The 17521-nt window shown below is 35.7% G+C and overlaps 2 protein-coding genes across 2 annotated transcripts in view; both read left to right on the forward strand.

Annotated features, from left to right (window-relative positions):
• HELLS (helicase, lymphoid specific) overlaps window positions 1–15090 on the forward strand; it is a 37459-nt gene extending 22369 nt beyond the window's left edge. The window contains exons 12-22 of the mRNA XM_082639281.1: window positions 28–124; window positions 919–1080; window positions 2643–2782; window positions 2883–3021; window positions 4341–4424; window positions 4508–4627; window positions 5205–5321; window positions 5677–5836; window positions 10615–10711; window positions 10793–10869; window positions 12610–15090. Of these exons, the coding sequence (XP_082495407.1) occupies window positions 28–124; window positions 919–1080; window positions 2643–2782; window positions 2883–3021; window positions 4341–4424; window positions 4508–4627; window positions 5205–5321; window positions 5677–5836; window positions 10615–10711; window positions 10793–10869; window positions 12610–12704 (1288 nt within the window). The 3' untranslated portion in view covers window positions 12705–15090. The remainder of the gene's footprint in view (window positions 1–27; window positions 125–918; window positions 1081–2642; window positions 2783–2882; window positions 3022–4340; window positions 4425–4507; window positions 4628–5204; window positions 5322–5676; window positions 5837–10614; window positions 10712–10792; window positions 10870–12609) is intronic.
• Window positions 15091–16946: 1856 nt separating this feature from the next.
• Window positions 16947–17521, forward strand: part of LOC309816311 (cytochrome P450 2C18-like) — a gene marked incomplete at its 5' end in the record, with an annotated part of 55573 nt that continues 54998 nt past the window's right edge. The window contains 1 exon segment of the mRNA XM_082643637.1: window positions 16947–16980. Coding sequence (XP_082499763.1) covers window positions 16947–16980 — 34 coding nt within the window.

The following is a 17521-nucleotide window of genomic DNA, read 5'->3' on the forward strand; positions in this document are numbered from 1 at the left end:
ACTTGTAATAATTTTTTTATTTTACAGCTTTGAATCTTGGTTTGATATCACTAGTCTTTCTGAAACCGCTGAAGATATTATTGCTAAAGAAAGAGAACAGAATGTATTGCATATGCTGCACCAGGTTTTGACTTTTTTCTTATTCTGCTTACTAGAGACTCATAGAATGAAAAAGAAACCCTAGAAATTACCTGTTCAACCCATTGTGGTAGAATTTGAAAAGTGAGCCCCCCCCCACCCCCAATTTAACTTACTCTCCTGCCCTTTTCCCTCCCCTAGAGGTCTCATGGCATTACAGCGGAAGTAGAGTGCTTTTTAAAATTTTGTCCTTTTCACGTATACTCATTTAACCCCTAATGGTTACTGACATGTTTGTCAGACAAAAATGAAAAATTTTATGCAGTTTGCCAATAATAGTTGCATAATTTACTTACTTGTATGATCCATTCTACTGTTTTGTACAAACTCCATCTATCCTATCAATTTTTTTTTTTTTCCTGTACGTGGGCCTCTCACTATTGTGGCCTCTCCCGTTGTGGAGCGCAGGCTCAGCGGCCATGGCTCACGGGCCCAGCCGCTCCACGGCATGTGGGATCTTCCCGGACCGGGGCATGAACCCGTGTCCTCTGTATCGGCAGGCAGACTCTCAACCACTGCGCCACCAGGGAAGCCCTATACTAGAATTTTTAAAAAATTAATAAGTTGTGAAATGTTACAGATAAACACTATGAGTTTGTCATTTGGTGGTTTTTGGTCTGGAAAATTTCAAGGAAATATTTTATATCACCTTTTGAGATGTGATAGTTTTATATAGGAAGATAAGAGGAAGAAGGGGTAAAAGGGTATTTTGGGAGAGTATTCCTTGAAAATACAAAAATGTTTAATATTTATATATGTTTATTCATGTTTAAATTTTAGATTTTAACACCTTTCTTATTGAGAAGACTAAAATCTGATGTTGCCCTTGAAGTTCCTCCTAAACGAGAAGTAGTTGTTTATGCACCACTTTCAAAGAAACAAGAGATCTTTTACACAGCCATTGTGAACCGTACAATTGCAAACATGTTTGGATCCAGCGAGGTAGAGTGTGGATTTGAAATAACTTACCTATAAATGACAGTTGGCATAGAAAATTTCATGGTTGATTTCAGTCTTATATAAGGCTCATCACCTGTTTTCCTGACTTGTTGAGGGTGAATTTCTAACTGGAGTATAAGGCATAAGGCCAGTAGCAAAAATTGTCTCCTAGTAATTCTGTGGTCCTACTAAAAATTCAAGTGATGGTTCCTGCATTAATTGCTTTATAGTCATCTGAAATACTGTCTGGGGATGGACTTGGAAATACATTTGAACAAGCACACAATATACTAAGGGCTTGCCAACTAGACCAGTCACCCCAAATATACAATCCCTTTACAGGAGGTTGTTGGTAGCCAAAACATTTAATAAAATCCTCTATTTGAAAGAAATATCTTTTTTAGTTACCCACCATATTACGAGAAATTGAATTGGAATGTGATTATCTTATCACTGAAGATTAGAAGACCCTTAAATTTTGTTCAGATGTCCAGATTTTTGACTGTTTGCCATGGACCTGTGTATTTCTTTTCAAAGTATTTATGATTATGCATGTCTGTTTTTGTACAACCATTAGACTGTTATCCCATTTTCATTTTAATTAAAGGGAATCTCTGGCTTTTTAACTGTTAGAAAATTAAAGTAGTTGCCTATTGGGAGGAATTTCATTGCAGTATTATACCAATCCAAAGAAATAACCTCTGTAGTGCAGATATGTGGAGCCTCATTTCAGCCCAAAGCTATTAAATTCCTTTATATAAGTTCAGAAGTTTTATCCATCCTTAATTTTTTCCATTGAGATATGAATGCATTAACTCTGATTCCAGATATTGTCATCAGTGTTAAAACAGTTAAATTTCACAGGATAAAATTTACATTTGGCTATAGTTTATGGATCCTTGATTTTGTGCCTTTGGAAATTATTAAACTTGATGATGACAGACAAAATTATTTTTTTCTTTATATGTTAAAACATTTTGTACATAAAAATATTATACCCTACTTTGTGTGCGTTTGTGTGTGTGTATAGAATTTAAGAGTACAGCTTTTTTTTAAAAAACTTTTTTTTTAACATCTTTATTGGAGTATAATTGCTTTACAATGGTGTGTTAGTTTCTGCTGTATAACAGAGTGAATCAGCTATATGTATACATATATCCCCATATCCCCTCCCTCTTGCGTCTCCCTCCCTATCCCACCCCTCTAGGTGGTCACAAAGCACCAAGCTGATCTCCCTGTTCTATGCAGCTGCTTCCCACTAGCTATCTGTTTTACATTTGTTAGTGTATATATGTCAATGCCACTCTCTCAATTCGTCCCAGCTTACCCTTCCCCCTCCCCGTGTCCTCAAGTCCATTCCCTACGTCTGCGTCTTATTCCTGTCCTGCCCCTAGGTTCATCAGAACCTTTTTTTTTTTAGATTCCATATATATGTATGTTAGCATATGGTATTTGTTTTTCTCTTTCTGACTTACCTTACTCTGTGTGACAGACTCTAGGTCCATCCACCTCACTATAAATAAGAGTATAGCTTTTTAAAAAGATATTTCTTTAATTTGTTTTAGAAAGAAACAGTTGAGCTGAGTCCCACTGGACGACCAAAACGGCGAACTAGAAAGTCAATAGATTACAGCAAAATAGATGATTTCCCTAATGAATTGGAAAAACTTATCAGCCAAATACAGCCAGAGGTAGACCGAGAAAGGTGTGAGTTTAAAAATAAATTTAAGTATTCTTTAAACTGTGATTTTTTTTTCTTTTCTTTTTATTTAATGTCTCATTCATGGATTATATATTTTGTGCAGAGCTGTTGTGGAAACAAATATCCCTATAGAATCTGAAGTTAATCTGAAGCTGCAGAATATAATGATGCTACTTCGTAAGTGCTGTAATCATCCATATTTGATTGAGTACCCTATAGACCCGGTCACACAAGAGTTTAAGGTGAGTACTATTTAATAATATACTGTTTTGATTTCTGTAACTTTTCATGTTGGGTGAAAGTGTCATTTTTTATTATTATTACTTACAGTAAATACTGTTATGTTATATGAAGATTGTTTTCTCCCCCCAAATTCAGAGAATTTTATGAATGTTAGAATAAAGGTGGTTTTCTACATGTAAGCTAACTAATATTTTTATTTATATATTTTATGTAAACAGCTAGGAATCCTCCTAAATTTAGAGTGATACTGGAAATAGAAGTTTTTAAGTAACACAGTTGATTTCCACTCTGTGATTTAGTTGCTGTCTATTTTGGAAATTGTTGTCACCTTTTCAGTATTCCTTTTAATTAGTATTCAGCTTGTCAAAATCAGTCTGGCTGCTCATTGCTTAAATCTCAACAGATAGCCACAGAAGAGAGCAAAAAGTTATGTTGATTTGTGGGCTTTCAGATTAAATGAATGAAATTGCTTTCTTGGGCAGTTGATGGAAAAACAACCTAGTAGTAAAGGAAATCAGTTCTTAGTAACCCTCAATAACCCTGTTGTGTACTAGTTTATAGCAGGGTTCCTTACCCTTGTCAATATTGACATTTTGGGCCAGATAATTCTTTGTTAAGGAAGTGCTGTCTTGTGGACTATAGGCCATTTGTCCAGCATCTCTAGTCTCTAGCCACTAGATGCCAAAATATTTCCCTCCCCTAGTTGTGTCAACATAAAGTATCTTCCAGGCACTGCCAAATATACCCTGGGGGTGGAAGGCAAAACTGCCCCTATTTGAGAACCACTGCTTTAAAGCTTTTCATTGAGTAAGGAAGAAGATAATCTTTGAAGGTAATTAATATTCACCAAAAGGTTAAAAATTTCATCTTGGATACTTAGGTTGCTTATAAGCTCTTATACTTTCTTTAATTTCTACTGAGAGTTTTAGCAGTAATTTTCATACGCATCTGGTTGAAAGTGTACTCAGTTATAAAGAATAAACCTCAACATTAAGTAAGTTTGAACTTAATGTTCTGTTATACAAAGTTTTGGGGAGAGGTGTGGGGAGGATAGATTATACACTTAAACTGAATTTTGTTTTTTGTGAAATCACTGGTTTTAAGTTGTAGAGTATGTCTTTCCTTGAGTATGTCTTTCCTTTTCCTTTTTTATCTTCTGATAAAAAAGATCAAATAACAAGGTCAATTTAAAAAGTTTTATAGGGACTTACTTGTCATTGAAAATTAAACTGTTAACATGGTTTTTATTTTGACAAAAACAGATTATTAGTAGTTGTTGTGAACAATTTCTTTTTTCCTTTCTTTGCCCACTTTTAAGATTGATGAAGAGTTGGTAACAAATTCTGGGAAATTCTTAATTTTGGATCGAATGCTGCCAGAACTAAAAACCAGAGGTCATAAGGTATGGTACTTTTGATTGGATTTTTGGTTGTTTAATTATTCTTCATTAATCAGTATAGATACTAAGATATATTTAAATTTCAGGTGCTGCTTTTTTCACAAATGACAAGAATGTTGGACATTTTGATTGATTACTGTGACTTTAGAAATTTCAACTTTAGCAGGCTTGATGGATCCATGACTTATTCAGAGAGAGAAAAAAATGTAAGACTGCTTATGTCATACATACTTAATTCTTTTTTGTAACTCCTGTCTTGATTTCTGAAGTAATGTTCAAAATTGACCTAGGGACTTCCCTGGCGGTCCAGTTGTTAAGACACTGCACTTCCATTGCAGGGGGCACAGGTTCAATTGGGGAACTAAGATCCGGCATCGCGCATGGCACGGCCCCCCAAAAAAAAGGACCTACATCCTAGGGCCTCTGGTTTATTGCCACAACCTGGGCAATAGGCATGATCATGATTTTTTGTTTCATGGGAGTTGAGTCTGATAATTTTATCTCTTTCCACCAAATTGGTCATTTTCAACTTTATGGCTGCTGTGGCTTTCAGTATTTATTTATCCCACATCAAAAGTCCTATGGATGCTTAAGAACTCACACCCAGCTTGAAGAGTGCTGGCTTATTATATCCCTTGGGACACCACTGCCCTCCCCCTTCCTTTTCTGGTAAACAAACGGTTATAAGATAGCTGCTTAATATGCAGCTCTATATCCACATTCCAGGCAGGAACAGTTTCTTTCTTTCTTAATTCCTTATGTTTATATCCCTTTTGCTTTTAGATGCACAGCTTCAACACAGATCCAGATGTTTTTATCTTTTTAGTGAGTACACGAGCCGGTGGTCTGGGCATTAATTTGACTGCAGCAGATACTGTTATCATTTATGACAGTGATTGGGTAAGTTGGAAGTGTAGCAATATACTGATATATTTCCATTCTGAATTTTTAATCTTTTGTTGTACACTTTGTAATTTCATTTTTCTGTTTTGAAAAGATATCCACTTTAAGATGAAAATCTTTTCTTTGTCAAGTGTCCAGTGTGTAAAGACTTGAACCTACTTTATCATTGAAGTCACTCTAGAAGTCTAAATTGAGTTAAGGCACTTAAACAGTACCTTAACTCAATTTTAATCAGAATCTTTTTAAACAAAGATTCTGATTGGATCATGCTTATTGACTTTACCCACATAGTATGAGTTTAAATAATTTTAACCTTAAACTGTTAAATGTTATTTTTCTTTTTAACTTTAAGAACCCCCAGTCTGATCTTCAGGCCCAGGATAGATGTCATAGAATTGGTCAGACAAAGCCAGTTGTTGTATATCGTCTTGTTACAGCAAATACTATTGATCAGAAAATTGTGGAAAGAGCAGCTGCTAAAAGAAAACTGGAAAAGTTGATCATCCACAAAAGTAAATAACATTTTGTAGTACTTTTTTGCTTAATTTGTCTATTGTGTGTTGTGAATTTTTGTTATTGTTGTTACTTTCTTTATAAAAGAAATAGGGGCTTCCCTAGTGGCGCAGTGGTTGAGAGTCCGCCTGCCGATGCAGGGGACATGGGTTCGTGCCCCAGTCCGGGAAGATCCCGCATGCCGTGGAGCAGCTGGGCCCGTGAGCCATGGCCGCTGAGCCTGCGCGTCCGGAGCCTGTGCTCTGCAACGGGAGAGGCCCCAACAGTGAGAGGCCCGCGTACCGCAAAAAAAAAAAAAAAAAAGAAAAGAAAGAAATCAGTGCAGGATTTAAATAGGCAGTGGGGAATTTGGAGCTGTGAAGACCTAAGCTGGGTTGGTGTGACCATAGACATGATAAAAAATACTATTGTCTAAAATGAGGAGCGATGGGGCAGTGAAGAGTATCAAGTATACTTTTAAAGTGCCATATCTTAAACTGTCATGGGGATTGACATGATGTTACTGATTATTCTTTTTTTTCATTAAAAAAAAAACTTTTATTGAAGTATAGTTGGTTTCTAATGTTATATTAGTTTCAGGTGTACAACAGTGATTCACAATTTTTATAGCTTATACTCCATTTAAAGTTATTAAAAAATAATGACTGTATTTTTATAAAGTCATTATCTGTGCTGTATAATATCTCCTTATTGCTTATTTATTTTATACATAGCAGTTTATATCTCTTAATCCTCTACCCCTACCTTGCCCCCACTTCTCCCCACTAACCACTAGTTTTTTTCCTATATCTCTGAGTCTGTTTTGTTATTCATCTGTTATATTTTATTTTATTTTATAATTTACTTTTAATTTCTTTAACTGTGATATAACTTTCTTTTCTTTTTTACATCTTTATTGGAGTATAATTGCTTTACAATGGTGTCATCTGTTTTATTTTTAAGATTCCACATATAAGTGATAACATACAGTATTTGTCTTTCTCTGTCTGACTTATTTCACTAAGCATAATAACCTCTAGGTTAATGCACGTTTCAGATGGCAGAATTTCATTCTTTTTTATGACGAATAATATTCCATTTTGTATTTTTCTTTAACCATTCATCTTTACCCATTCATCTGTTGATGGACACTTAGGTTGTTTCCATATCTTGGCTATTGTAAATAATGCTATTGTGAACATTGGGATGCATGTATCTTTTCAAATTATTATTTTTGTTTTCTTTGGATATACACCCAGGAGTGGAATTGCTGGATCATATGGTAGTTCTATTTTTAGTTTTTTTGAGGAAGCTTTGTACTGTTTTCCCACCAACAGCATACTAGGGTTCCCTTTTCTCCACATCGTTGCCAACATTTGTTATTTGTAGACTTTTTGATGATAGCCATTCTGACAGGTGTGAAGTGATATCTCATTGTGGTTTTGATTTGGATTTCTCTGATGGATAGTGATATTGAGCATCTTTTCATGTGCCTGTTGGCCATCTATAGATGTTCTTTGGAAAAATGTCTATTCAGGTCTGCCAGGTTTTTAATCAGTTGTTTGGGGTTTTTGATATTGAGTTGTATGAGCTGTTTATAATATTTTGGATATTAACCCCTTATCAGACATAGAGTTTGCAAATATTTTTTCCCATTCAGTAGGTTGCCTTCTCATTTTATTGATGGTTTCCTTGCTGTACAAAACATTTATGTCTGACTAGGTTACATTTGTTTATTTTTTTGCTTTTGTTTCCCTTGCCTGAGGAGACAGATCTAAAAAACACTGCTAGGACCAATGTCAAAGAATATATTGCCTGTAGTTTCTTGTAGGAGTTTTATGGTTTCAGGTCTTAGTTTAGGTCTTTAATTCATTTTGAGTTTATTTTTGTTTATGGTGTGAGAAAATGTGCTAGTTTCATTCTTTTATATGTAGCTATCCAGTTTTTTGAAGAGACTGTCTTTTCTTCATTGTATGTTTTTGCCTACTTTTCATAGATTATTTGAACGTAAGTGCTGTGGGTTTATTTCTGTGCTCTCTATTCTATTCCATTGATCTATGTGTGTGTTTTTACGCAAGTACCATGCTCTTGATTACTGTAGCTTTGTAGCATAGTCTGAAGTCAGGGAGCATGATTCCTCCAGCTTTGGTCTTTTTTCTCAAGATTGCTTTTGTTTTGGAGGAGTCTTTTGTGGTTCCATACAAATGTTGGGATTACTTGACCAGTTTTGTGAAAAATGCCATGGGTATTTTGGTAGAGATTGCATGAAATCTGTAGATTGCTTTGGGTAGTATGGACATTTTAACAATATTAATTCTTCCAATGCTTCTTTCACCTCCTTGGTTAAGTTTACTCTTAGATATTTCATTCTTTATGGGATTGTTTTTTTACTTCTGCTTTCTGATAGTTAATTATTAGTGTATAGAAATGCAACAGATTTCTGTATATTAATTAATCTTGTATCCTGCAACTTTGCTGAATTCATTTACTAGCTCTAACAGTTTTTTGTGGAGACTTTAGTTTTTTTCTTGATATAGTATTGTGTCATCGCAAATAGTGATAGTTGTACTTCTTCCCTTCCAATTTGGATGCCTTTTATTTCTTTTTCTTGTCTGATTGCTGAGGCTGGAACTTCCGATACTGTGTAAATAGAAGTGACGAGAGTAGCCATCCTTGTCTTGCTCCTGATTTTATAGGAAAAGCTTTCAGCTTTTCACTGTTGAGTATGATGTTATTGTTAATGTTTATCCTTTTTTTAATAAATTTATTTATTTTTGGCTGCATTGGGTCTTAGTTGCTGCACGTGGGCTTTATCTAGTTGCGGTGAGCAAGGACTGCTCTTTGTTGCGGTGCACAGGCTTCTCAATGCGGTGGCTTCTCTTGTTGCAGAGCACAGGCTCTAGGCGCGGGCTTCAGTAGTTGTGGCTCGCGGGCTCTAGAGCACAGGCTCAGTAGTTGTGGCGTATGGGCTTAGTTGCTCTGCGGCATGTGGGATCTTCCCAGACCAGGGCTCAAACCCGTGTCCCCTGCATTGGCAGGTGGATTCTTAGCCACTGCGCCATCAGGGAAGCCACTACTGTTTATTCTTTTTTTTTTTCTTTTGTGGTACGCGGGCTTCTCAGTGCTGTGGCCTCTCCCGTTGCGGAGCACAGGCTCCAGACGCACAGGCTCAGTGGCCACGGCTCATGGGCCCAGCCGCTCCGCGGCATGTGGGATCTTCCCAGACCGGGGCACGAACCCATGTCCCCAGCATCGGCAGGTGGACTCTCAACCACTGTGCCACCAGGGAAGCCCTACTGTTTATTCTTGATAAGAGATTTGTGTGCCAAAATGCTTTAAGAAAACTTCCAAGCCTCTTCTTGCAAGTAAAATATATTAAATATTAGAATATTAAAGGTATATTGAAGTAGTGCTACAATAAAATCTGTTTACTTTGTTGAACCTACTATTTCAAAAATATTTGACTCCAGTATGCCCTTTTCATAGTTTCAATAATAGAATATTAAGACACAGTATTTTTTTTTTTAATCTAGAAAAGATTTGGAGGATAGGGAAAGTGAAGTGGGTGAGGCATTGGCATTTTATGTTCTGTTCCCTGATATTCCTTGGAGTTCTGCTTTTATTTATTCAATATAAAATTCTGTTTGGATAAATGGCTTGATGGCTGCCTTAAGAAAAACTGAAAGTCATCTTATATAAGTTTTGAAGCCTAGAAAAATCATAATAATGTTGAAAATTGCTATCAATTTATTTTATGCTACTTTTCTACTTGCAAATACTTTCTCCAGTATACCTGATTTTGAGGGAAATTGTGGATTAGGCTTTAGACCTCTTTAATTTGATTTGTGGAGCATTCAGATTGCAGTTAGAATTTCCATTGGAGGAAAAAGGAACTTGGTCCTAATAAGATGTTGTGCAAATTAAAAATTTTTCACCTGTGCTGCTTTTAGGGACTTGCATTATGAAATAAATTCTGTTTTGTTTTGAATTTAGTTTAAATTAGGTACAGTTTATAGTTTTATTTCCCCAAGTTTTACTTTTAGTAATTTTAGAGATTAATTTCAGAGAACAATTTGAAAGGAATTTTTTAAATGCTGACAATGTTTTATTGAGGTATAATATACATACAGTAAAATTCCCAGCTAACTGTACAGCTTGATGCCTATAACAAGTGTCTATACTCAATTAATTATTATCCAGATCGAGGTAGTGAACATTTCCAACATCTGAGAAAGTTTCCCTTTCTAGTCATTTCCGAGGCTTCCTTACCCCTCACTAGAAGGCAACCACTATTCCAATTTTTGTCATATAGGTTAGTTTTTCCTTTAACTTCATACCTGGATTCATTGGTATGTATTCTTTTTTTGCCTAGCTACTTACATTCGACATAATATTTTGAGATTCATCGATGTTGTGTGTGTTAGAAGTTTGCAATTTAAACAAAAAAGTTGCTGAATAATTCATCCATTTTTTTGTTGATTGATGTTTGAATTGTTTACAGATTTTGGTTCTTATGCATAAGCTCCTCTTATACAAATATTTATGGACATATGTATGTATTTGTTCTTGGTCTTAGAGTGGGTGTATGTTTAGCTATAGAAAACTATCAAACTTTTCCCCAACCATTTTACACTTCCACCAGCAAAGTATGATTAATTGCAGTTGCTTTTCTTTTTTTACCAACACTTGGTTTGTCTGTCCTTTTTAATGTAAGACATTCTTATTGGTTTGTAATGTATTGTATTTTGGTTTTAAAGGCAATTTTGAATGTTTTGAATTTCTTGAAAATTTTTTCTAGATCATTTCAAAGGTGGTCGATCTGGCTTAAATCAATCTAAGAACTTTTTAGACCCTAAGGAATTAATGGAATTATTAAAATCTAGAGATTATGAAAGGTAAGATTGTTTTAATTTTAGAAAAATATAATGCATAGTTTTGATTTATCATATAGATGTGAATATCTTGTTTCCTTATAGGGAAGTAAAAGGATCAAGAGAGAAGGTCATTAGTGATAAAGATCTGGAGTTGTTGTTAGATCGAAGTGATCTCCTTGGTAAGTATCTCTCATGGTTTTACTTATTATTTTTATGGAAACTTTGAAACATACACATAAGTAGAGAGAAGAGTATAATATACCTCTGTGGATAATTCATTCTGCTGTTAATAGTTTACAACATTTAGCCAATTTTATTTCATTGCCATTTTCTTTAATCAGAATGTTAAACTCATGACATTTTACCCATAGCCACTTTCTTAGGCATCTTTTACTGAGAAGAACATGTTTTTAAACATAGTCACTATGTCATTACATTTAAGAGAGTTGGCCCTGAAACCTTAATATCAGCTAATACCCAGTTCATATCCAGATTTCTCCAGTTGTCTCAAATCTTTTTACGGTTTGAATCAGGATCCAAATTTCATTGTTTGCTATATCTCTTTTCTTCTATATCACCCTCCTCACTTTTGTTTTTCCATGCCATCGATTTGTTGGAAAAACTGGGTTATTTGTCCAGTAAAATGGCCTGCATTCCGGAATTGGCCGACTCTTCCCCCCCTTACCCATTGTTCTTTTTTTTTTTTTAGTAAATTTTTTAATCTTAATTTTTATTTATTTTTGGCTGCATTGGGTCTTTGTTGCAGAGCACAGGCTCTAGGCGCTTGGGCTTAGTAGTTGTGGCTCGTGGGTTCTAGAGCGCAGGCTCAGTAGTTGTGGCGCATGGGCTTACTTGCTCTGCGGCATGTGGGATCTTCCCAGACCAGTGCTTGAACCCGCCTCCCCTGCGTTGGCAGGCAGATTCTTAACCACTGTGCTACCAAGGAAGTCCAGGAAAAGGATTCTTAAAACAGGATACAAAACTCTCAAACTAAATGAAGAGATTAATAGATTTTATTAATTTAAAGATTTCTGTAAAAACAATACCGTAAACAGATAAGAGACAAACCACAAATATTTGCAGCACACGGCACACAGGAAATGTTTATCATATATAAATAACTGAATATCAACAAGAAAACTGGACAACTTAAGAGCAGACAATTACCAGGAGAGAAAGAAACAGCCAGCGAACATAAAAAGATGCTTCAGGGCTTCCCTGGTGGTGCAGTGGTTGAGAGTCCGCCTGCCGATGCAGGGGACACGGGTTCGTGCCCCAGTCCGGGAAGATCCCACATGCTGCGGAGCAGCTGGGCCCGTGAGCCATGGCTGCTGAGCCTGCGCGTCTGGAGCCTGTGCTCCACAATGGGAGAGGCCACAACAGTGAGAGGCCCGCGTACAGCAAAAAAAAAAAAAAAAAAAAAATGCTTCAATCTCCCTAGAAATCAGAGAATGCAAATTAAAACCAGTAGTGATTTCATTCCAATAGCTATCATATTGACAAAAATGTAAAAATAGATTTCACATTAGCTATGGGAGTGTATAAAGATATGTTTTCATGGTGTTTTGCTTTCCTGCTTTTAAACTAACCGTAATTGGGATTTCTAAAAAATATCTCTGAGAACATAATTCACATTGGTGTTGTTTATTGCTATGTATCTGTATATCTTAAATACAGCAGAAGTGATTTTGATGAGCAAACTGATGTTTCAGTTTGTTTGTTCCCTGGAGGCCAGTTCTAGTTTTAATAAGAGGAGTGTACTTTCTTGCTAAAGTGGCCCACATTTCTGTGGATTTTAAAATTTTGGACAGATGACTGACTCACTTCTCATAAAAACATAGTGGACCTCTCTTTTAAGATTTCTTTTTAAGTTCTTATACTTAAAAAAAAAAAAACTTGTTTGTGTATTTTTCTCTTAGATCAAATGAATGCCTCAGAACCAATTAAAGAGAAGATGGGGATTTTCAAGATACTAGAAAATTCTGAAGATTCCAGTCCTGAATGTTTGTTTTAAATTGGAGCTAAAAGAATGTCTTTAAAAAGTTCTTGTTTACATCTGGTGATTTGTATTGGTGTTAAAATCCAGATTTTTCACTCTACTTCTTTGATTATATCAGTTTACATTATATAACTTGTACCATTGCTTAAGTTTCTGAGCCTTATTAAGAGCAAAGACATATTCATAGTAAGTTTCAGTTAATTTTTCAGACTCGATAGTACTCTTGGGTATAGGCTGATGTGTCCTTAACCACTGCCAGATTTATACAGTCTTCCTGTGGAAGTTTAATGTCTTTCCCCCACCCTCCTTTTTAGCAGCACAGTTCATGGGTTTTTGGTACTTCAGTTATGGAGTAGGCTTTGGATGGGGGAAAGATTGGGATTATACTGTCTATTGTTTAAATAAGAAATGCTTTGATTTTTAGGGTCTCTTTCTATAAAATAGTTTGCCAAATAAATGTTTGTTATAAGATGATCTCATCAGATTATTTTTCAGATAAATAATGGCTCAGGTGAAATAATAGCAAAAGTCTTGACTGGCATTGCGATTCAACATTATGGTAACTCTTGTTTCATTCATTAGTACTATACACATATGTCATATAAAGATTTCAACTGGACCTTGGATCAATGCAGAGAAGGCTCTGGAAGAAATTATAGGTCCTTGACAGAAGACCAGAAATTGGAAGTGGCAGTGTACCATGCAAAATAAGAACAGAACAAGAGAAAAGGGACCCTGAAAATTTATAGCAGGGAGGGGTTAAAATAAGACTTAGGAATATAAGTAACACAAGAGCCATAACAGAGAAGCAGAATGGGAACCATTTAGGCCCTGTATGTATATGAAAACTGTAATGCTTCCTGAACCATACATTTTTGTGTAGGTTGTTATTCTTGCTGCCATGTATATTCAAATGTAGATGAGATTCTCTCTGCCTTAGGGTAATGGAACCTAGGACTCAGAAGAAAAACTATTTTGAGAGAATATTCAGCCAAAGGAAAGAATAGACTACAGAGTGGATTTTTTTCAAAGTGGAAATGTTTACCAATCGCTGACAAATCATTGTCGCAACCTTAGTTGGTTGCTTAGTAGTCATACTAAGTTTTCCTAATCCATTCTCTTACATTGAGCTCAAATGATTATTTCATGGGTTTATTTCTGTCCTCACATTTCTAATACCTCCTCCCTCTGGGCTTGCTCCCTGTCCACACAGAGAAAATAAAAATGATCAGAAAAGAACTTGCCACCACTGCATCTGTAAACCTACCAGCATCTGTGCCCACGTATCGTTTACTTTTATGGATATAGTCTGTCCTAGCTAGAGCCAACAGAAGGGCCCCATTTCTTGTTTTACAGCAAACTCCTTGAAAAGTCTGTATTCACTGACTTGTTTCGCCTCCATTTTTTTCCTAAACCTATTCCAGTCAGATTTTCAAAGTTTCCAGTGACCTCTACGACCTCATTTACTTGAGCTTTCAGCAGCATTTCACATAGTTGTTTAATTTCCACTAAACCATTTCTTTAGTTTGCTAGGTTTTCAGCAAACACATTTGCCTGGTTCTTCCTACTTCTCTGGTTCTTTCTCAATCTCCTTTGCTATTTTTTTCTTACGTCTTTGACTCCTTAACATTAGAATCTCCCAAGTGGGCTCCCTTGACGGTCTTGTTGCTTTAAATGCCAACTATGTATTAAATTAAATGCCAACTATGTGGTAATGACTCAGGTTTATATCTCCAGCCAGAATCTTTCTCCTGAACTCACTTCCAACTGCCTACTTGATATTTTTACTTGGTTGCCTGATAAACGATCCCAAATCTGAACTGTTTGAACTTGTTCTCCAGCCTCTTGAGACTGTTAGCACCCATGCAGTTATTTTTCAACTTCTGAAATCTTGTGTTGTCATCTCCTGTGTTTTCTGGGAGTTTAATGACTCTTTCATCCTTTTATTGTTACTGTAGTTTCCAGATTTTAGTTTAAGGGGCAAGAGGAACAGATGTATTCACTCCATGATATTGAAACAAATGATCCCTGCTTCATCTGTATAAAAAGGTATTCTCAGACCAGGGTTTGTCTTCCCTCACTTTGTCAAATTGCCAAGAAAAATACTTCATTAGCTTTACTGTTCGGTGAGTCATTCTTCTGTATTACAAGGCAGTTCCTGAATGTACTGAGAGGTATAGTGAAAGTGGTACTTGAACATTTCCAGGCAAGTATGTTTGATGGAATCTTTCACTGATGTCTTAGCAATTGTATTTGATTTTTTAGTCTTAGAACTTTGAAGTAATACTTTATGAAAAGCCTGAAATGCACTAATGTTTATATTCAAAACATTAAATAAGTGTTTCTGGTTTTAAATTCTATACTCTTACTTCATAAGATTGTTTTGGTTTTGAGTTTTTTAAGTTAATGCTTCTTAAGTTTTTATGATTCTATTTGCTGTATTCAGTACATCTTCACAAATAACATACTATGTATTAATACTTTATCATTGATTATGGTTATAAAAATCAAGCCTAAGGAATCATATTTATGAGTAAAATTAAAGATATCTTTTGGTCTTTATTTCTTTGGAATCACTTATTGTTATCACTTGGTTTACAACCATTGCTACATTCAGAGAAGAGGTAACTTGTCGAAATCTAGTGAAGCTTATCTTTCCATTATATACATTTTACGTCTCTAACTTAGGTAATGATTTTAACTCTAAACAGGTTTGATTAAAAGTTGAAATGACTTTTAAAGTGAATTATAAAAACAAATTTTTACATTTTTATTTCTGGCTTAGAGGTGGCAAACAGCTTAAAATACAACGTTGTAATGTAGTCCTATGGTGCATATCTAGGACATGAGTTTGACAACAGCACCAAGCAAATGGCAGCCAGATGCAATAAAAATACTGTCTCTCTTAGGTGTTACTTGGTACCAATATAATAGGAAAGTATGAACACTCACAGGTAGCTGTACTTGATCGTATAGTAGTTGGTCATTCATGTGATCTATAGTGTACTTGTTATACATTTTGTTTAGATCTGATTGAAATGAATACACATTTAAAACTCAAATTCCTGAGCTATGTCCACAGGTTCCAGTGGAGAAACGCAGCCCTAAAGGATAAGTTAATTTGCCCATAATTTTTCCTGATCTCCCTTTCACAAATCTATCTCCTCCAGTCAGATCAATCTACAGATCAGCCCCCAAGTCCCATCTCTGGGTCTTTTTTATTTCTTCCTGAGTCTTAACTACTTTTTAGATTCCTCTATATCATTAACTGTTTGCTTAAATGTCACCACCTGAAGAGGTTTTTGATAGTGGGGGGATTGTGTGAGCTGTTCCTCTTTTCTAAAGTATTTCAGGATGTTTATAAAATAATGTGTGCCTGCTTTTTCATTTTCAGTACTCACCACCACCTCACCTCCAACACCTATACAATTAAGGTGCTCAGATGAACATTTCATTTCTTCTTAGCTTTAAAAAGTTATTTAAAGAAATATAAAAATAGCAGTTATAGAAACATGGCAAGTTTCATTTTCACTTTTTATTGAGATATAACATCTCAATAAAGAAATCTTATACTCAGTTTGGTGTATCCACTGTGTAACTTACCATCCAGATTAAATGGGGTGTTTCTTTAAAGAAGGCTCTCTGCCCTCCTAATTAATAACCCTACCTCAGGGTAACCAGTCTTCTAATTTTCCCTCAGGGTAACCAGTCTTCTAATTTTCATCACCACAGACTAATTCTACCTAGCAAAATCTGTGACAGGTATGCAAATTAGTGAGGTTTGGGAACCGTTAACCAAAAAACATTTCTCAGTACTGATGAAAACCTCTGGTGAGAACAGATCAATTATATAGTTATCTTACCCTTCTTTTCTCTTGCTCTCTGTACAATTTATTACTGGATTTTTGAATAAGGATTTTAGCTGCTGCCACCACCACCAATACTAAGCGTATTTCTTGAAAGATAGGAAGTGAATCTCATTGTTTCATCAAAATGAGATCTCTGACCTGACTACCTTGTGCTGGGGAACCAGGCATGGACTCATTTGGGAGCATGGGGTGCAGGAGGCTTTCCTTTACCTTATTTATCTCACCACCAAGGTTATACCTGCTGTGTTCCTACCTTTTTCTCCACCTTCCAATGAATTCTCTTTATACCAGTACTAGGGTGTATGACAAGTGATAATAGAATATTATACCACTTGGTACAAGACAGGTTTAATCTTTTCATGGGAGAGAATGGAAGCTTAAGTTCTGCATGGACCTGAAGATAGGTACCAGCGATGCCAGAGGTAATCCTAAAAATTAATAATTGATCAACTCATTACTTACTGTTTGGACTTGTTCCGTCACATTCTTCACTCAGATGTGTGAGTGGTTGGCTCCTTGGCATTCAGGTGTCAGCTTGTATTTCACTTCAGAATGAATGTCCCTGATCCTCCCCGCAAAGGACCACACTTGCCAATCTGTCAGCCTCTCATCGTCTCCACAAGGTTGTGTACTTATCTGTTTTGTTGACTACATAAGAGAGCGTGTTGGAAACATGAAGCAGGAATAAAGTTAGAATCATCCAGTGAACACACTGGATAAAGAAATACTGTTACCTAGAATTAAAGAAAGATGAAAGACCTCAGATTAGATTATCAAGCGCTAAACAGAAAAGATAAGGAAAACTATACTCCCGGATTCATTATAGATAAAATAACATCAAATGCAAAGAGTCTTCTAAAACCAGATCACTCACAAAGGAACAAAGATCAGGTGGACAGCAGATACGTTATTTTAACAGTAAAAATAAGACTTAAAAATTTCAATGTGTTGAAAAAAAATCCC

The sequence above is a fragment of the Mesoplodon mirus genome (genome assembly GCF_964341445.2).
Source record: "Mesoplodon mirus genome assembly, chromosome: 2".
Classification (NCBI taxonomy): domain Eukaryota; kingdom Metazoa; phylum Chordata; class Mammalia; order Artiodactyla; family Ziphiidae; genus Mesoplodon; species Mesoplodon mirus.